Source organism: Tinamus guttatus, unplaced genomic scaffold, assembly GCF_059628265.1.
Source record: "Tinamus guttatus ecotype Peru unplaced genomic scaffold, ASM5962826v1 Tinamus_guttatus_pri_ptg000821l, whole genome shotgun sequence".
Classification (NCBI taxonomy): Eukaryota; Metazoa; Chordata; class Aves; order Tinamiformes; family Tinamidae; genus Tinamus; species Tinamus guttatus.
In genome coordinates, this window is record NW_028289355.1 from 1 (window position 1) to 18,085 (window position 18,085).

Genomic DNA, 18,085 nt, shown 5'->3' on the forward strand with positions numbered 1-18,085 from the left:
GGGCGGGGCCTCGCGCGGGGCGGGGGGTGCCATGGCGGGGGGTGCCATGGCAACGACGGCGGCGGGCAACCCCCGGAACGGGGACACGGGAATGGGGATACCCGGGAATGGGGACGCTGGAATGGGGACACACGGGAATGGGGACACACGGGAATGGGGACACACAGGAATGGGGGACACGCGGGAGAGGGGGGCACATGGAAATGGGGACACAAAGGAACCAGGACCCCCGGGAATGGGGACCACGGAATATGGACCCACAGGAACTGGGGACACCTGGGAATGGGGACACCTAGGAACAGGGACACATGGAAACGGGGACTCAAAGGAACCAGCACCCCAGGAACTGAGACCCGTGGGAATGGGACTCCCAGGAACTGAGACCCCCGGGAATGGGGCCATATAAGAATAGGGAGCCTCGGGAATGGGAACTAGGACCTGCCGGAACCGGGACCCACAAGAACTGGGATCCCCGGGGAAGCCAAAAAGAACTGAGCTCTCCGGGAATGGGGACGCATAAGAACCAGGACCCCCACGTGTCCCTGCACACGCGTGTCCCCGTGCACATACGTGTCCCCATGTCCCCGTGCCACACCCCATTCCCGCTCCGAACCCATTCCCGGCACACGGGCATGGAGCCTGTGCCGATCTCATCCTTATCCGTTGCTGTTCCCGGCTCGGCGGGCGCTTGCCGAGCTCCCGGGCGGCCTCTGATCCGCGGCAGCGGGAGGCGGATGCTGCTCCGCAGCGGCAGCTCCGCGCTCCCCGCGTGTCGATTCCCGCCATCCGCATCCTGCTTTTCGCATCCTGCTTTTCGCATCCTGCATCCCGGTCCTGCATCCCGGCCTGCATCCCGCTTCCCGCCCAGGCTCTGGGGCTCTGCAGCACCAGCTTCCCCCCTGCCCGACATAAAAAAACCCTCGGATGGATGGATGGGTGGATGGATGGATGGATGGATGGATGGATGGATGGATGGATGGATGGATGCTGCACATGCGGCTGCCCTCCGGAGGCTCCAATCCGGATGCCGGGTGTCCCTGGAATTCCCCCATCTGATCCCGCGTCTCCAGTGTTGTCCCAAGCATCACAAATGCACCGAGTTCTGTGCATCCCAATGCTGGCCGGGATGTGAGCGGAGCTGGAGCCCTTCCCGGATCACTTCCCATTTTCCTGCTTGGCCCTACGGGCTCAAACCTGGGCCGTTTGCACCTTATCCGGAGGCTGCAGCCACGGCGCCATTCCCGACCTCCCGCTGGTCCCGCTCCAATGTTGCCAAGCCCTTTCCTGGCTCCGGATGCTCTGGGCATATGGGGGCTCTGCCGGAGGTGCCTTGGCCTGGCCGAGCAGCTCCGGCTCCATCCTGGATGCGGCCGCCATTCCCGGAGCCGCTCCAGGCCCTGGGAATGCAGCACCTTGATGGGATGGGGAATAAACCTGGCAATAGGGCAGCATCCCCACGAGGATGCGATGGGTTGGAAAAGGCTTGGGAACACAGGAACATTTTGAGGGTGTCTTGGAAGCATGGGTACATTTTGGGGACATGGGAATGGCAGGGGATCATTTGGGGAATACAGGAACGACTTGGGAACATGGGAACATTCCAGGCACGTGGCAATAGCTTGAAAACATGAGAATGGCTTGGGAACACGGCAACATTTTGGGAACACGGGAACATCTTGGAAACATAGGAACACGGAATGCTGTCCCCGCTCCATCCGTGGCTCTATTTAGCCACCCTGGAGCAGCCGGCGCGGGACAAAAGCCTGGAACAAAGGCTCGGCTCCGGATGCGGCAAATTGAATTCCGGGCGACCGGAGCGCGCCCGGGGCGCCCTTCCCTTTGCGGGAGGTTAATGGGGCTTGTAGCCGCGGGGCCGCGTCGCGGAGAAGGGACGGAGCGCGCGGAACGCCGGGATGGCGTGGGCTTGTGCACGCGTGCGTGTGCTCATGTGCACGCGTGGTCATGCTTGTGCACGCTTGTGCACACTCGTGTTCACTTGTGCACGCGTGTTCGCACTTGTGCACGCTTGTATGCACTTGTGTGCGCTTGTGCACACTCGTGTACACTTGTGCACACGTGTTCACACTTGTGCATGCTTGTATGCCCTTGTGCGCGCTTTTGCACACTCGTGTACACTTGTGCACGCTTACTCACACGTGTGCATGCTTGTCTGCACTTGTGCATGCTTGTGCACACTCGTGTACACTTGTGCACACGTGTTCACACTTGTGCATGCTTGTATGCACTTGTGTGCGCTTGTGCACACTCGTGTTCACTTGTGCACGCGTGTTCACACTTGTGCATGCTTGTATGCACTTGTGCATGCTTGTGCACACTCGTGTACACTTGTGCACGCGTGTTCACACTTGTGCACGCTTGTATGCACTTGTGTGCGCTTGTGCACACGCACTTGTGCACGCTTGTGCACGCTCGTGTATGCTTGTGCACGCTTGTTCACATGTGTGCATGCTTGTATGCACTTGTGTGCACTTGTGCACACTCCTGTACACCTGTGCATGCTTGTGCACACTTGTGCATGCTTGTATGCACTTGTGTGCATTTGTGTGCGCTTGTGCACACTCCTGTACACTTGTGCATGCCTGTTCACACTTGTGCACACTTGTATGCACTTGGGTGTCCTTGTGCATTTGTCTGCACTTGTGCACACTTGTGCATGCTTGTATGCACTTGTGTGTGCTTGTGCATTTGTGTGTGCTTGTGCATTTGTCTGTGCTTGTGCACACTCCTGTACACTTGTGCATGCTTGTTCACACTTGTGCACACTTGTATGCACTTGGGTGTCCTTGTGCATTTGTCTGCACTTGTGCACACTTGTGCATGCTTGTATGCACTTGTGTGTGCTTGTGCATTTGTGTGTGCTTGTGCATTTGTCTGTGCTTGTGCACACTCCTGTACACTTGTGCACGCTTGCGCATACTTGTCCACGCTTGTATGCACTTGTGTGCGCTTGTGCATGCTCATGTCCGCTTGTGTGTGCGGTTGTACGTGTGCCACCTGGGTGATTCCGCACTGTTGTGCACACAGATGCACGTGGCCTTGCACGCGCTCTTGCACACGAGTGTGTGCAGGTGTGTGCGGGCGAGTCACATGCGTCTTGCACACTTGGCCACGCAAGCGCCCTTGCACGGATACTGGCTCATGCACGCGCTCTTGCACTCACGCTTGTGTGCGGGGTCGTGCGCGCGCTCTTGCACGCTCACTTGCACACCTACCTGTGTTATTGCAGTCGCCTGCCCCCGTGCTCCATTCCTTCCTCCATCCCTTGATCCTTCCATCTCTGCATCCCTGCAATCTTCCCTCCTTCCATCCCTCTATCCCTCTCTCGGTGCTTCCATCCTGGATCCCTGCACCCCTTCCTGCATTCCTCCATCCATCCCTTCAACCTGCTTCCCTCCAACCTTCTCTCCGTGCCTCTCTCCATCCCGTCCCTCCTTCCATCCCATCCCCGCATCCTTCCCTCCATCCCATCCCTGCATCCTTCCCTCCATCCCATCCCCGCATCCCTGGTCCTTCCATGCTGCATCCCTGCGTCCCTCCCTGCGTCCCTCCTCCCTCCATCCCATCCCTCCATCCCATCCCTCCTCCCTCCATCCCTCCCCCTCCCCATCCCTCCTCCCCCCCCGCCCCCCCCCTCCAGTCTTATTTTAGCCCTAACCCGGCAGCGGCAGCAGCAGCAGCGGCGGGAGGAGGAGGAGGAGGAGGAAGGAGGAGGAGGAAGGAGGAGGAGGAGGAGGAGGAAGATGCAGGGCCGGGGGGGGCCGCCCCCCCTCCCCCCCCCCCGCCCCTCTCCCCACCTTGAAGCCTCCGAGGACGGAGCCGCCGCCGCCCCCCGGGTGACCCCCCCGCGCCGCCCCCGGAGCCGCCGCAGCGCCGGACCCTGCGCCACCGCGGGGGGGGGGGGGTTCAGAGGGGGGGGGCGCTGCATTTCCTTCCTTTTTGGGCCTTTTTCCCCATTCCCCCCTTATTTTATATATATATTTTTTAAAGGGGGGGGGGGTCCGCATGCTCCTGCCCTTCCCGCGGGCGGCGGGCGCGGGGGGGGCGCCCGGCGGAGCTGCATTTTAACGGGGGGGGGGGGGCAAGGGGCTCGCTGACCCCCCCTCCACCCCACCCCTCCCCCGGCCGCACTTGGTGCATTCGGGGCTGCCGAACCCGCTGCCCCCCCCGGCTGCTGCATTTTAACACCCGGGTGGGATTTTTTTATCCCCCTTTTTTTTTTCCTCTCTTTTTTTATTCCCCAGCTGGTGCATTGGGCTTTTCTTCTCTTCTTCTTCTTTTTTTCCCTTCTTTTTTTGCACATCCCTATTTTTTCATCCCCGGCGGGAGCGGGCCGGGGGGGGGAAGTGCAGCCCTTCCTCCTCCTCCTCCTCCCCGCCGCCGCTCCGTGGCCCTCGCAGAGGCACCGGAGCACTCGGAGCATCCCAACCTCCCCGCTCCCTTCCCTCCTTTTCTCCTTTATCCCCCTCCTCATCCTCTTTTTTTTACCTGGGGGGGGGAATCCCACTCCCCCCAACCCCCCCCCCAAGCACCTTTTTTTTTTTTTTTTTTTATCCCCCCCCCCCAACCAAGCGGGGGGGGGTGCGGGCGGCGGGAGGGGGGGTCCCCGCCGGAGCGCCCCCCCCCCTCCGCGGCGTGCCCCGTCCCCCCCCCCCACATGGGACGTGAGCGGGCAAGCATGGCTCGTTTTTGGGACGAGGCGCCCGCGCGCTACGGGCCGCCGGCCCCCGCGGCGGTGGCCTCGGTGGCATCGGCGGTGGCCTCGGCGTCGGGGACGCGGGCGCCCGGGGGGGTGTCCCCGCGGCGGCCCCCCCGGCCCGCAGAGGATGTACAAGCAGTCGATGGCCCAGCGCGCCCGCACCATGGCCCCTCTACAACCCCATCCCCGTGCGCCAGAACTGCCTCACCGTCAACCGCTCGCTCTTCCTCTTCGGCGAGGACAACGTGGTGAGGAAGTACGCCAAGAAGATCACCGAGTGGCCATATCCTTCGCCGCGCCGCGGGGACCCCCCTCCGTCCCCTCCGCTTGGTCCTCGTCCCCCTCCGTTTGCTCCCCTGTCCCCTCCGTTTGCCCTCCCTGTCCCCTCTTTTGCTCCTGTCCCCTCTCCGCTTGCTCCCTGTCCCCTCCGCTTGCTCCTTGTCCTCTCCATTTGGTCCCCATCCCCTCCGCTTGCTCCTTGTCCCCTCCACTTGGTCCCCATCCCCTCTGTTTGCTCCTTGTCCCCTCCATGTGGTCCCCATCCCCTCTATGTGGTCCCCTGTCCCCTCCATGTGGTCCCCGTCCCTTCCCTTTGGTCCTGCCCTCTCTGCTCGGTCCCCGTCCCCTCATATCGTCCCTGTATCCTCCATTTGGTCCCCTGTCCCCTCCGCCCTGCTCCCTGTCCCCTCCACTTGCTCCCTGTCCCCTTCACTCGGTCCTTGTCCCCTTTACTTGCCCCTTATCCCCTTTACTTGCCCCTTATCCCCTCCATTTGGTCCCCATCCGCTTCCTTTGCTCCCTGTCCCCTCCATTTGCTCCCTGTCCCCATTGCTGCCCCTGGGATGCGGGTGCTCCAAGTGACAGCGGCTGGGGGGGGGGGGTTGTGGCATTGAGGGGGGTCCCCCCACTGTGTGTCCTCCCCCCCCATCTTTTTTCTGGGTCCTTGTGCCCATGGGAGGGTCTAGGGGCATCGTGACCCCATTCTGGGCTGCGTCCCCATGTCCCCATCCCGTTCCAGGGGTGCCTGTTCCTACAGGGAGCCATCCGGGATTGGGGTGTCCCTGGCTTCATGCAGGCACCGTGACCTCATTCCAGACTGCATCCTTGTGTCCCCAATCCGCTCCCATGAGGAGCTCTTTCCCATAAGGAGCGACTGGGATTGGGGTGCCGCCAGTCCTGCTGAAGCCAGCCACCGTGACCCCATTCCGGGCTGCGTCCCCATGTCCCCAATCCGCTCCCGGGGGTGCCTATTTCCATAGGGAGACGCCTGGGATCGGGTTGTCCCTTGCTTCACGGGGCCACCGTGACTGCATTCCGGGATGTGTCCCCCTGGACCATTCCTGGGGTGCCTGTTCCCATAGGGAGCAGGACAGGATTGGGATCCCTGGTCCCACTGAGGCCGCCGTGACCCCAATCCAGGCTGCATTCCCCATGCCCTGCTCCTGCTCCCAACTTGCCCATTCCCATAGGGAGCCATCTGAGATTGGGGTGTCTCTGGCCACCATGACCCCATTCCAGGCTGCATTCCTGTGCCCTGGTCCCATTCCCGGTGTGTCCATTCCTGTAGGGAGCCAGGCAGGATCAGGGTGTTTCCAGCCTCATAGGGCCACTGTGGACCCCATTCCAGGCTGCATTCCTGCATTCCCGTCCTGCTTCCAGCATGCCCATTCCCATAGGGAGCCAGTTGGGGGGCCCAAGGCCACCTTGACCCCATTCCAGACTGCATTCCCGTGTCCCCATCCTGTTCCAGGAGTGCCTGTTTGTATAGGGAGCCGGCTGGGATCAGGGTGTCCCTGCTCCGTGGGGCCACCGTGACCCCATTCCGGGCTGCATCCCCATGTGCCATTCCCGGAGGTGCCGGTTGTCCAATCCTGGGTGCCAGTGGGGATCAGGGTGTCCCCGGCCTCACTGATGCCACCGTGACCCATTCTGGGCTACATTCCATATCCCGCTCCTTCTCCTGGGGTGCCCATTCCCACAGGGTGCCAGTTGGGATTGGGGTGTCCCTGGCTCCGCTGAGGCCACCATGACCCCATTCCGGGCTGCATTCCCAAATCCTGCTCCCCCAGTGCCATCCCCTCCGCTCGGATACGGGGCTCCCATTGGCGCATCCGCTCTGTCCCCCTGCGTGCGCCGGCCGGGAGATATCGGAGCGCCGGGATAGGGCCGGCAATGCCGCCCTGGCTGCCTCCGGACCCTCCCGGATGCCTCTCGGGAATTCGGGTGCCTTTGGAGTCCCATTGGGTCCCCTCTGGATGGATGAATTCCGTGGGGACGGATCCGGGGACCTGGCACTGGGGGGTGGATTTTTGCCGCGGTGCCGCCGCAGTTGGGAAACCTGGAGGCTCCCGCGCCGCTTTGCCGATGCTGATCCCAATGCAGCAGCCCGGATGCTGCTCCACGCTGCGGTGTGGGGGGGGAAATCCGTGGAGCCGCAATGTGGGATTCCTCCCCCCCTTGCCCCCGGCTCCAAAATGCATGGAAAGCAGAGGGAGGGGGTGGATCCGGGGGTGGCTCCCTGCATCCCGGTGCTGCTCCCGAAGGCTCCGCTGCTGCCCGCCGGGTAAAACAAGGACAGCGGCGGCTCCGGCTGGGCGGGATGCGGCACCCGCGGCGCAGGGGGTGGGTGGTGCGGATTCCGGCCCCCCGCGCTCCGCCGGAATTCCCAGTCCTGCCCGCGGCAGGGACAGGGTCCGATCCCTCCTGATCCCTGGGGATCGGGAGCTGCCGGCTTGATCCTTCCCGCATTTCCCCGCCCTGCGCTTGGGGAAGGGGCTTGGGAGCGGCTGCAGCTTCGCTATGGGGAGGTTTGGGCCAAATCGGAGCAGCACATTGGAGAGCCCGGGCTGGATAGCGGGATAGCTGCACTGTGCGGATAGCCGAGCCGGATAACGGCAGCCGGATAGCCAGAGATCCGCACTGTGCCAGTTATCCGAGCTGTGCCAGTTAGGCGTATAACCGAGCCGGAGAGCCGCACCGTGCCAGCTAGCCGGAGAGCTGAGCCGGATAGCCGAGCTGTGCCAGGATACCGTGCCGGATAGCCAGGCTGTGCCGGATAGCCAAGCTGGATAGCCAGGGCATTCCGGGATAGCGAAGCCATGCTGGATAGCCGGATAGCCGAACCATCCAGGGTAGCTGAGCAGTGCCAGATAGCTAAGCCGGATAGCCAAGGCATGCCGGGATAACCAAGCTGTGCCGGATAGCCGAGCTGTGCCGCTGTGCTCGAGTCATAGCCAAGGAATGCCGGATAGCCGGATAACCGAACTGCCCTGGATAGCCAAGGCATTCCGGATAACCGAGCCGTCCTGGATAGCCGAGCTGTGCTGGCTAGCCAAGGCATTCCGGATAACCGAGCCATCCTGGATAGCCGAGCTGTGCTGGCTAGCCAAGGCATTCCGGATAACCGAGCCATCCTGGATAGCCGAGCTGTGCTGGCTAGCCAAGGCATTCCGGATAGCTGAGCTGCGCAGGATAGCCGAGCAGTGCCGGATAACTGAGCCGCGCCGGGTAGCAGCCAAGGGGCTCCTGTGCGAAGCATTCCGGGATGCCGGAATGCCAGATGCCGGTGCATCCTGGCAGCTCCCGGCCGCGCCGTTGACTCAGCGCCTGGAGCAGAGCCGCGGCGCCGGGCTCGTCCCCCGCGGCGGCGGTGGCCAAAGCTCTGGATTTGGCCCCAAAACAGCCATATCCCGGGGGGGAGGGTTTCCCTCCTCCTGCATCTTTCCATGTGGGATCGGCACGGCATCCGCATGGCCCCGGCATCCCCGGGAGCCTCCTGGCTTCCCCAGTCCGAGCCCAAGGGCGCTTTGATCTCGGCCGCGCTCCCGGGGGCCATCGGGAAGCAGAGCCACCGGCGGCCGCCTTTGAAGGCGGATTAAGGAGCCGAGAGTCGCCAGCATCCCGGGAACCGCGGAGATCCCGGGAGCTGCAGGGATCCCAGGAGCTCATTCCCCTTCCTCAATCCTGCTGCTGCCGGGTGCAGCCTGGACACCCGGGCCCCTCTGACCCATCTGCATCCTTCCTTGCGTTGCTTTGCCATCGGGAAGGGGCGGGATACGGAGGATGGATCGGGATGCTTCCTTGACGCCGGCGCACTCCCTTCGAGTACATGATCCTGGCCACCATCATCGCCAACTGCATCGTGCTGGCGCTGGAGCAGCACCTGCCTGACGAGGACAAGACGCCCATGTCGGAGCGGCTGGTGAGCGCGCGGCGCCCGGGGACGCGCGCGGGGACGCGGCCGCCGGCCTCACGTCGCTCCCCGCGTGTCCCCGTGTCCCCAGGACGACACGGAGCCCTATTTCATCGGCATCTTCTGCTTCGAGGCCGGCATCAAGATCATCGCGCTGGGCTTCGCCTTCCACAAGGGCTCCTACCTGCGCAACGGCTGGAATGTCATGGACTTCGTGGTGGTGCTCACAGGGTGAGCAGGGCGCGCTTGGAAGCGCGCGGGGTCTTGATAAGCCGGGTGCAGGCTGCGCACACTTGCATGGGTGCAATGGAGCCATGCGCATGTTTGCAAGCTTGGTGCAGGTGCAAACTCACTGCAGATGCACGCTCGGTGCAGGTGCAAGCTCACTGCAGGTGCAAGTTCGGCGCAGGTGCAAGCTCACTGCAGGTGCAAGTTCGGTGTAGGTGCAAGCTCGGTGCACGTGCAAGCTCGGTGCACACACGCGTGCGTGCCTTAGCGAGCCGTGCTTGCGTGGGTGCAATGGGGCCACATGCATATCCGCAAGCTCGGTGCAGGTGCAAGCTCAGCGCGCACGCCTGCAAGCGCGCTCGCACGCAGGTGCAAACTTGGTGCACGTGCAAGCTTGGTGCACACACACGCGTGTGCGTTGGCAAGCCATGCACGGGCCGTGCTCGCTTGCATGGCTGCAAGCTCGGCGCATGCGTTAGCTTGGTGCACACGCAAACGGGATGCACTTGCAAGCTCAGTGCACATGCAAACTTGGCACACACGCACACGCGTGCCCAAAAGCTCCCTTGCACCCGTGTGTGTCTGAAGGTTTGGGGTACACTCTCCCCCATTAGCAGCACCCCACGCAAGGCCGCGCACTGGCACCTCTCTTTGCAGCCCATCTGCACGCTCGTCCCCGCAGAGCGCGCATGCGAGCGCGCCAGCCCGAGACGCTAATTGCCACTTTGCCGTCCCGCTCCCCGGGGCTCTGTCGCTTGGCGCTGTCACAATATTTGCTGGCTCCGCGGTGTCACCCGCCTCCGGCTCCCCGGCCCGCGGCCGGTGGGGGGCTCCCGGTATTTGGCTTCTCCGTGCATCCTGGACTAGGCGCCCTGCTTGCTTGTGCAGATTGCACCCTGGACCCTGCACCCTTTTAATTGCACCCAGCACCGTGTGCATTGCACCTCATGCATTGCACCAAGCACCCCATGCATTGCACCCTGTGCGTTGCACCCTGGCCCCTGCACCCTGTGCATTGCATCCCGTTTATTGCACCCTGCACCCCGTGCATTGCACCCTGTTAATTGCACTCTGCACCCTGTTCATTGCATCCTGCACCCTGTTCATTGCACCTTGCGCCCCGTGCATTGCACCCCATCACCCTGACATGCACCCTATTCACTGCACCCTGCACCCCGTTCATTGCACCCTGCGCCCCATGCATTGCACCCCATCACCCTGTCATGCACCCAATTCATTGCACCCTGCACCCCGTTCATCGCACCCTGCACCCCATGCATTGCACCCTGTACGTTGCACCCTGGCCCCTGCGCCCTGTGCATTGCACCCTGTTAATTGCACTCTGCACCCTGTTCATTGCATCCTGCACCCCGTTCATTGCACCCTGCACCCCATGCACTGCACCCTGTACGTTGCACCCTGGCCCCTGCGCCCTGTGCATTGCACCCCGTTCATTGCACCCTGCACCTCGTGCATTGCACCCAGTTAATTCCACCCTGCACCCTGTTCCTTGCACCCAGCACCCCATGCATTTCACCCTGTGCATTGCACCCCGTTCAATGCACCCTGCACCCCCGTGCATTGCACCCTGTTCATTGCACCCTGCACCCCGTGCATTGCACCCGGTTCATTCCACCCTGCACCCTGTTCATTGCACCCAGCACCCCATGCATTGCACCCTATGCATTGCACCCCGTTCAATGCACCCTGCACCCCCGTGCATTGCACCCTGTTCATTGCACCCTGCACCCCGTGCATTGCACCCAGTTAATTCCACCCTGCACCCTGTTCCTTGCACCCAGCACCCCATGCATTTCACCCTGTGCATTGCACCCCGTTCAATGCACCCTGCACCCCGTGCATTGCACCCTGTTCATTGCACCCTGCACCCCGTGCATTGCACCCGGTTCATTCCACCCTGCACCCTGTTCATTGCACCCAGCACCCCATGCATTGCACCCTATGCATTGCACCCCGTTCAATGCACCCTGCACCCCGTGCATTGCACCCTGTTCATTGCACCCTGCACCCCGTGCATTGCACCCAGTTAATTCCACCCTGCACCCTGTTCATTGCATTGTGCACCCCGTGCATTGCACCCTGTACCCCATGCACTGCACCCTGTTCTTTGCGTCCTGTGCTCTGCACCCTTCCCCTTGCGCCCCACACCCAGCACCCCGTGTCTCCCATGGGTGCCCCCACTGGGCCGGGGGGTGGCATGGAAGAGTTGCCCCCCCTCACCCGGTGCGTAGATTGTATCAATGAGTCGGGCTGTTGCCACGGCAACGGGCATGAATGAACACCGAGGGTAACCGTGGCGACTGTGAATGGGAACGGCCGGTTGCCATGGTGACCGCAGGATGGGAAGGGACCCTCGGCTGGCGCAGGTGCTCCCGGACGCCTGGACCCCCTCTGGCGCTGGCGGTCCTGGGTACCGGGGCCGCTGGATGCTCTGGCAGCACCCATGGGTGCCCCAGCATCCCATGCCGGGCCCGTGGGGATGCAGGAGCGGGATGGGACATGGTGGCCCATGGAGATGCTGGGATGTGGTGGCACTTGGGGACATGTGGCCAAGCTGGGACGTGGTGGCCTATGCGGGTGCATGGCCAGGCTGGGATTGGAGGTCCCCATAGGGGACATGTGGCCGGACTGGGATGTGATGGCCCTTGTGGACACCTTGTGACTGGGATGTGGTGGCACCTGGTGGCTATGGTGTGGTGTGTGGTGGCCATATGACCAGATAGGGCCAAGATACCTCTTGGTGGCCATGCTGGCATGACCCATATGGCCAGACTGGGCCATAGTAGAACAGCCCCTGGTGGCCAGGTGGCTCCTGGTGGCCTTGGGGACACATGTGGCCGCTGGTGGCCGCCCTGACCCCTCTCCCCACAGCATCCTGGCCACGGTGGGCTCGCAGTTCGACCTGCGCACGCTGCGCGCCGTCCGCGTGCTGCGCCCGCTCAAGCTCGTCTCGGGCATCCCAAGTGAGTCCCGCGTCCTCGTGTCCCCCGTCCCCACGTCACCGTGTCCCCATGGCCCCCGCTGACGCATCACCCGCCCTGGACAGGTCTCCAGGTGGTCCTCAAGTCCATCATGAAGGCGATGATCCCCCTGCTGCAGATCGGCCTCCTGCTCTTCTTCGCCATCCTCATCTTCGCCATCATCGGGCTGGAGTTTTACATGGGCAAGTTCCACACCACCTGCTTCGACCTGGTCACGGGTAGGTGGCGGCACCCATGGGTGCTGCTGGGACATGGGATGCAGGATATGGGCACGGGGTGCAGAATATGGGTGCAGGGTGCAGGATACAGGTGCTAGGTGCAGGATAGGGGCGCAGAATGTGGGCTCAGGGTGTAGGATATGGGCACAGGGTGGAGGATATGGGTGCTGGGCGCAGGATATAGGTGCTGGGTGCATTATATGGGCACAGATTGCAGGATGTGGGTGCAGGATATGGGTTCAGGGTGCAGGATATGGACACGGGGTGCAGGATATGGGTGCTGGGTGCAGGATACAGGTGCAGGGTGCAGGATATGGACACAGGGTGGAGGATATGGGTGCTGGGTGGAGGATATGGGTGCTGGGTGCAGGATATAGGTGCTAGGTGCAGGATATGGGCACAGGGTGCGGGATGTGGGTGCAGGATATGGGTGCAGGGTGCAGGATATGGGCACAGGGGACAGGATACGGACGCAGGGTGGAGGATATGGGTGCTGGGTGCAGGATGCGGGTGCAGGATATGGACACAGGGTGCAGGATATAGCCTCAGGGTGCAGGATATGGGTGCTGGGTGTAGGATATGGACAAAGGGTGCGGGATGTGGGTGCTGGGTGCAGGATATGGACACAGCGTGCAGGATATGGGTGCTGGGTGCAGGATATGGACACAGGGTGCAGGATATGGGTTCAGGGTCCAGGATATGGACACAGGGTGCAGGATATGGGTGCAGGGTACAGGATATGGGTGCTGGGTGTAGGATATGGACAAAGGGTGCGGGATGTGGGTGCTGGGTGCAGGATATGGACACAGGGTGCAGGATATGGGTTCAGGGTCCAGGATATGGACACAGGGTGCAGGATATGGGTGCAGGGTACAGGATATGGGTGCTGGGTGCAGGATGCGGGTGCAGGATATGGACACAGGGTGCAGGATATGGGTGCAGGGTACAGGATATGGGTGCTGGGTGCAGGATGCGGGTGCAGGATATGGACACAGGGTGCAGGATATAGCCTCAGGGTGCAGGATATGGGTGCTGGGTGCAGGATATGGACACAGCGTGCAGGATATGGGTACAGGGTGTAGGATATGGACAAAGGGTGCGGGATATGGGTGCAGGGTGTAGGATATGGACACAGGGTGCAGGATATGGGTTCAGGGTCCAGGATATGGACACAGCGTGCAGGATATGGGTGCAGGGTGTAGGATATGGACACAGGGTGCAGGATATGGGTGCTGGGTGCAGGATACGGGTGCTGGGTGCAGGGTGGAGGCACCACATCCCGCCGCCCTCCCTCTCCTTCCCCTCCCCTTCGTCCCTGTGCTCGGCGCTCGTTATGGAACGGCCTAATTAGTGCTCTGCCCCGGCGGGGCCACTGCTAATTGCAGTGGAGGGGACCAGGGTGGGGGGTCTGTGTCCCCGTCCTGGTCCTGCCACTTTGGGGACTCCAGGGTGCAGGGGGGAGGTTGCGTTGGGCTTGGGTGGCCCAGAAGGGACACATGGCCCATGGGGACACATGGCCAGGCTGGGACATGATGACTCTCATAGGGGCCATGTGGCTAGGCTGGGACATGGTGACCCTTGGGGACATGTGGCCAAGCTGGAACATGGTGGCTTGTGGGAGATGGATGCTAGGCTAGTGGCTGGGATCTGGTGGCTCTTGCTGGCCGTGGTGGCCCTATGATCAGATAGGGCTGTGGTGGCCACGGTGGCATGTTCCATGGTGGCCATACAGCTAGATAGGGATGTGGTGGCCATGGCGCATGGTGGCCCTATGGGCAGATAGACCCATGGTGACTGTGATGGCATGTTGTGTGGTGGCCATATGGCCAGAAAAGGATGTTGTGGCCATGGTGACATGGCCCATGGTGTCCATGTGGCCAGATAGGGATGTGGTGACCACGTGACCAGACAGGGGGGTGGGGGACCTGGTACATGGTGGCCCTATGGCCATAGGAGGCCACGATGGCCATGGCTCGTGGTGGCCCTATAGTCATATAGGGATGTGGGGGACCTGGTGCATGGTGCGTGGTGGCCCTATGGCCATAGGAGGCCACGATGGCCATGGCACATGGCGGCCTTATGGCCAGATAGGGGTGTGTGGTGGCCCAATCGCCAGATAGGTGTGTGGTGGCCATGGCGCATGGTGGCCCTATGGGCAGATAGACCCATGGTGACCATGACGGCACGTTGTGTGGTGGCCATATGGCCAGAAAGGGATGTTGCAGCCATGGTGACATGGCCCATGGTGTCCATGTGGCCAGATAGGGATGTGGTGACCACGTGACCAGACAGGGGGGTGGGGGACCTGGTACATGGTGGCCCTATGGCCATAGGAGGCCACGATGGCCATGGCTCGTGGTGGCCCTATAGTCATATAGGGATGTGGGGGACCTGGTGCATGGTGCGTGGTGGCCCTATGGCCATAGGAGGCCACGATGGCCATGGCACATGGCTGCCTTATGGCCAGATAGGGATGTGTGGTGGCCCAATCGCCAGATAGGTGTGTGGTGGCCATGGCGCATGGTGGCCCTATGGGCAGATAGACCCATGGTGACCATGACGGCACGTTGTGTGGTGGCCATATGGCCAGAAAGGGATGTTGCAGCCATGGTGACATGGCCCATGGTGCCTGTGTGGCCAGATAGGGATGTGGTGGCCACGGTGCGTGGTGGCCACGGTGCGTGGCGGCCCTATAGCCAGATAGACATGCGGGGGACCTGGTGCACGGTGCGTGGTGGCCCTATGGCCATAGGAGGCCACGATGGCCGTGGTGGATGGTGACCTTATGGCCAGATAGGGATGTGGTGGCCCTATGGCCAGATAGGTGTGTGGTGGCCATGGCGCATGGTGGCCCTATGGGCAGATAGACCCATGGTGACCGTGATGGCATGTTGTGTGGTGGCCATATGGCCAGAAAGGGATGTGGTGGCCATGGTGCATGGTGGCCCTATAGCCAGATAGACATGTGGGGGACCTGGTGCATGGTGCGTGGTGGCCCTATGGCCATATGGGGCCATGATGGCCATGGTGCATGGTAGCCCTATAGCCAGATAGGGATGCGGGGGACCTGGTGCATGGTGTGTGGTGGCCCTATGGCCATAGGAGGCCACGATGGCCATGGTGCATGGTGGCCCTATAGCCAGATAGACATGCGGGGGACCTGGTGCATGGTACGTGGTGGCCCTATGGCCATAGGAGGCCACGATGGCCATGGTGCATGGTGGCCCTATAGCCAGATAGGGATGTGGGGGACCTGGTGCACGGTGCGTGGTGGCCCTATAGCCATAGGAGGCCACGATGGCCATGGTGGATGGTGGCCCTATAGCCAGATAGACATGTGGGGGACCTGGTGCATGGTGCGTGGTGGCCCTATGGCCATAGGAGGCCACGATGGCCATGGTGCATGGTGGCCCTATAGCCAGATAGACATGCGGGGGACCTGGTGCATGGTACGTGGTGGCCCTATGGCCATATGGGGCCACGACGGCCGTGGTGCACGGTGGCCCCATGGCCAGATGGCTCCGCGCGGCTCCCGACGGCGCCCGCTGCCCGCAGACGAGATCAAGGTGGAGGTTCCTTGTGGGACGGACGAGCCGGCCCGGATCTGCCCCAACGGCACCAAGTGCAAGAAATACTGGGAAGGGCCCAACTACGGCATCACCCAGTTCGACAACATCCTCTTCGCCGTGCTCACCGTCTTCCAGTGCATCACCATGGAGGGCTGGACCGACCTCCTCTACTATGTGAGTGTCCCCCCCGCCGCTCCCCGCAGCGGGCCCAGGCGTCCGGGCGCCCGGCACGCGGCCCCGGCGCGTGCGGAGCCGCCGCGGTGGCTTTTGTGCCGACTCAGGGAAAAGGATGAGGCTCCGGGCGCTGTGCCCGGCCGCTCGCGTCCTCGGAGCGCCGCGGCACCCGCGGGTGCTCCGGGGTGGCGGGGGGGGGGGGCATGCGGTGGGCCGGGATGGGCGCTCCGGGGAAAGGTGGGAAGTGATGGAGGAGGGGGAGGGCAGAGGGAGGGGGAACGGGAAGATGGATGGGAAAGACGGGGATAGCAAAGAGGGATTGCAAGGAGAAGGGTTGAAAGGAGAGGGATTGCAAAGAGGAATTGCAAGGAAAGAGACTGCAAGGAGAGGGGTTGCAAGGAGAGGGATTGCAAGGAGAGGGATCGCAAGGAGAGGGATCGCAAGGAGAGGGATCGCAAGGAGAGGGATTGCAAAGTAGGATAGCAAGGAAAGAGACTGCAAAGAGGGATCGCAAGGAGAGGGATCGCAAGGAGAGGGATCGCAAGGAGAGGGATTGCTAAGTAGGATAACAAGGAAAACGACTGCAAGGAGAGGGATCTCAAAGAGGAATTGCAAGGATAGGGGTTGCAAGGAGAAGGGTTGCAAGGAGAGGGATTTCAAAGAGGAATTGCAAGGAGAGGGGTTGCAAGGAGAGGGATTGCAAGGAGGAATTGCAAGGAGAGGGATCGCAAAGAGAGGAATTGCAAGGAGAGGGGTTGCAAGGAGTGGGATTGTAAGGAAAGGAATTGCAAGGAGAGGGATTGCAAAGTGACGGTTTCCTGGAAAGACGGATAAAAAAGGCCATCCTGAGGCAGGAGCCGGCCCGGGGCGTCGCGTTGCCCGTGCCGGGGGCCGCATCCCGCCGGAGCCGCCGGCTCGCTGCGGCGCTTTGTCCCTGGCCTAGATTTAGCAGGCGGAAAATGGGGCCGGAGCCGCTCGTCTGCTTGCAAAGAGGCTGCCGGGCCTGGCGGGGGGAGGAGGAGGGGGGAGTACGGGGCCACCCGGACGCCTGGGCCCATTCCTGGCCGCCCCCAAAGTGGGACCCATCCATGGGCTCCGCAGCATCGTGGGCTGAGCCCTGGCAAACTCGGTGCATGGAAGCACTCAGGCCTTTCTCCCTTTTCCAATGGTCCGCAGAGCAACGATGCCTCAGGGAACACTTGGAACTGGCTCTACTTCATCCCCCTCATCATCATCGGCTCCTTTTTTATGCTGAACCTCGTGCTGGGGGTGCTGTCGGGGTAAGCGCGGCCGGATGGAGGGACAGAGGGACGGATGAAGGGACAGAGAGGGATGGATGGATGTAGGGACAGGGAGGGAAGGAGGGACAGAGGGAGGGAAGGAGGGACAGGGAGGGATGGAGGGACAGGGAGGGATGGAGGGACAGGGAGGGATGGATAGAGGAGCAGAGGGATGGATGGAGGAACAGAGGGAGGGATGGAGGGAGGGATGGAGGGGCAGAGGAAGGGATGGAGGGAGGGATGGAGGGACGGAGAAACAGGGAGGGATGGATAGAGGGGCAGAGGGATGGATGGAGGGACAGAGGGAGGGATGGAGAAACAGGGAGGGATGGAGAAACAGGGAGGGATGGATAGTGGGACAGAGGGAGGGATGGAGGGATGGATGGAGGGATGGAGGGGCAGAGGGAGGGATGGAGGGAGGGATGGAAGGACAGAGGGATGGATAGAGGGACGGAGGGAGGGATGGATGGAGGGAGGGATGGAGGGATGGAAGGACAGAGGGATGGATAGAGGGACGGAGGGAGGGATGGATGGAGGGATGGAAGGACAGAGGGATGGATAGAGGGACGGAGGGAGGGATGGATGGAGGGAGCGATGGAGGGATGGAAGGACAGAGGGATGGATAGTGGAACAGAGGGAGGGATGGAGGGATGGATGGAGGGATGGAGGGGCAGAGGGAGGGATGGAGGGAGGGATGGAAGGACA

At 62.3% G+C, this 18,085-nt stretch overlaps 1 protein-coding gene across 1 annotated transcript in view; it reads left to right on the forward strand.

Annotated features, from left to right (window-relative positions):
* Positions 1-4,696: 4,696 nt before the first annotated feature.
* The window catches only part of LOC104572093 (voltage-dependent P/Q-type calcium channel subunit alpha-1A), a gene marked incomplete at its 3' end in the record, with an annotated part of 42,555 nt that continues 29,166 nt past the window's right edge, over positions 4,697-18,085 (forward strand). Inside the window, 9 exon segments of the mRNA XM_088537607.1 lie at positions 4,697-4,819; positions 4,821-4,886; positions 4,888-5,000; positions 8,813-8,918; positions 9,001-9,140; positions 12,030-12,121; positions 12,205-12,357; positions 15,913-16,100; positions 17,277-17,380. Coding sequence (XP_088393733.1) covers positions 4,697-4,819; positions 4,821-4,886; positions 4,888-5,000; positions 8,813-8,918; positions 9,001-9,140; positions 12,030-12,121; positions 12,205-12,357; positions 15,913-16,100; positions 17,277-17,380 — 1,085 coding nt within the window.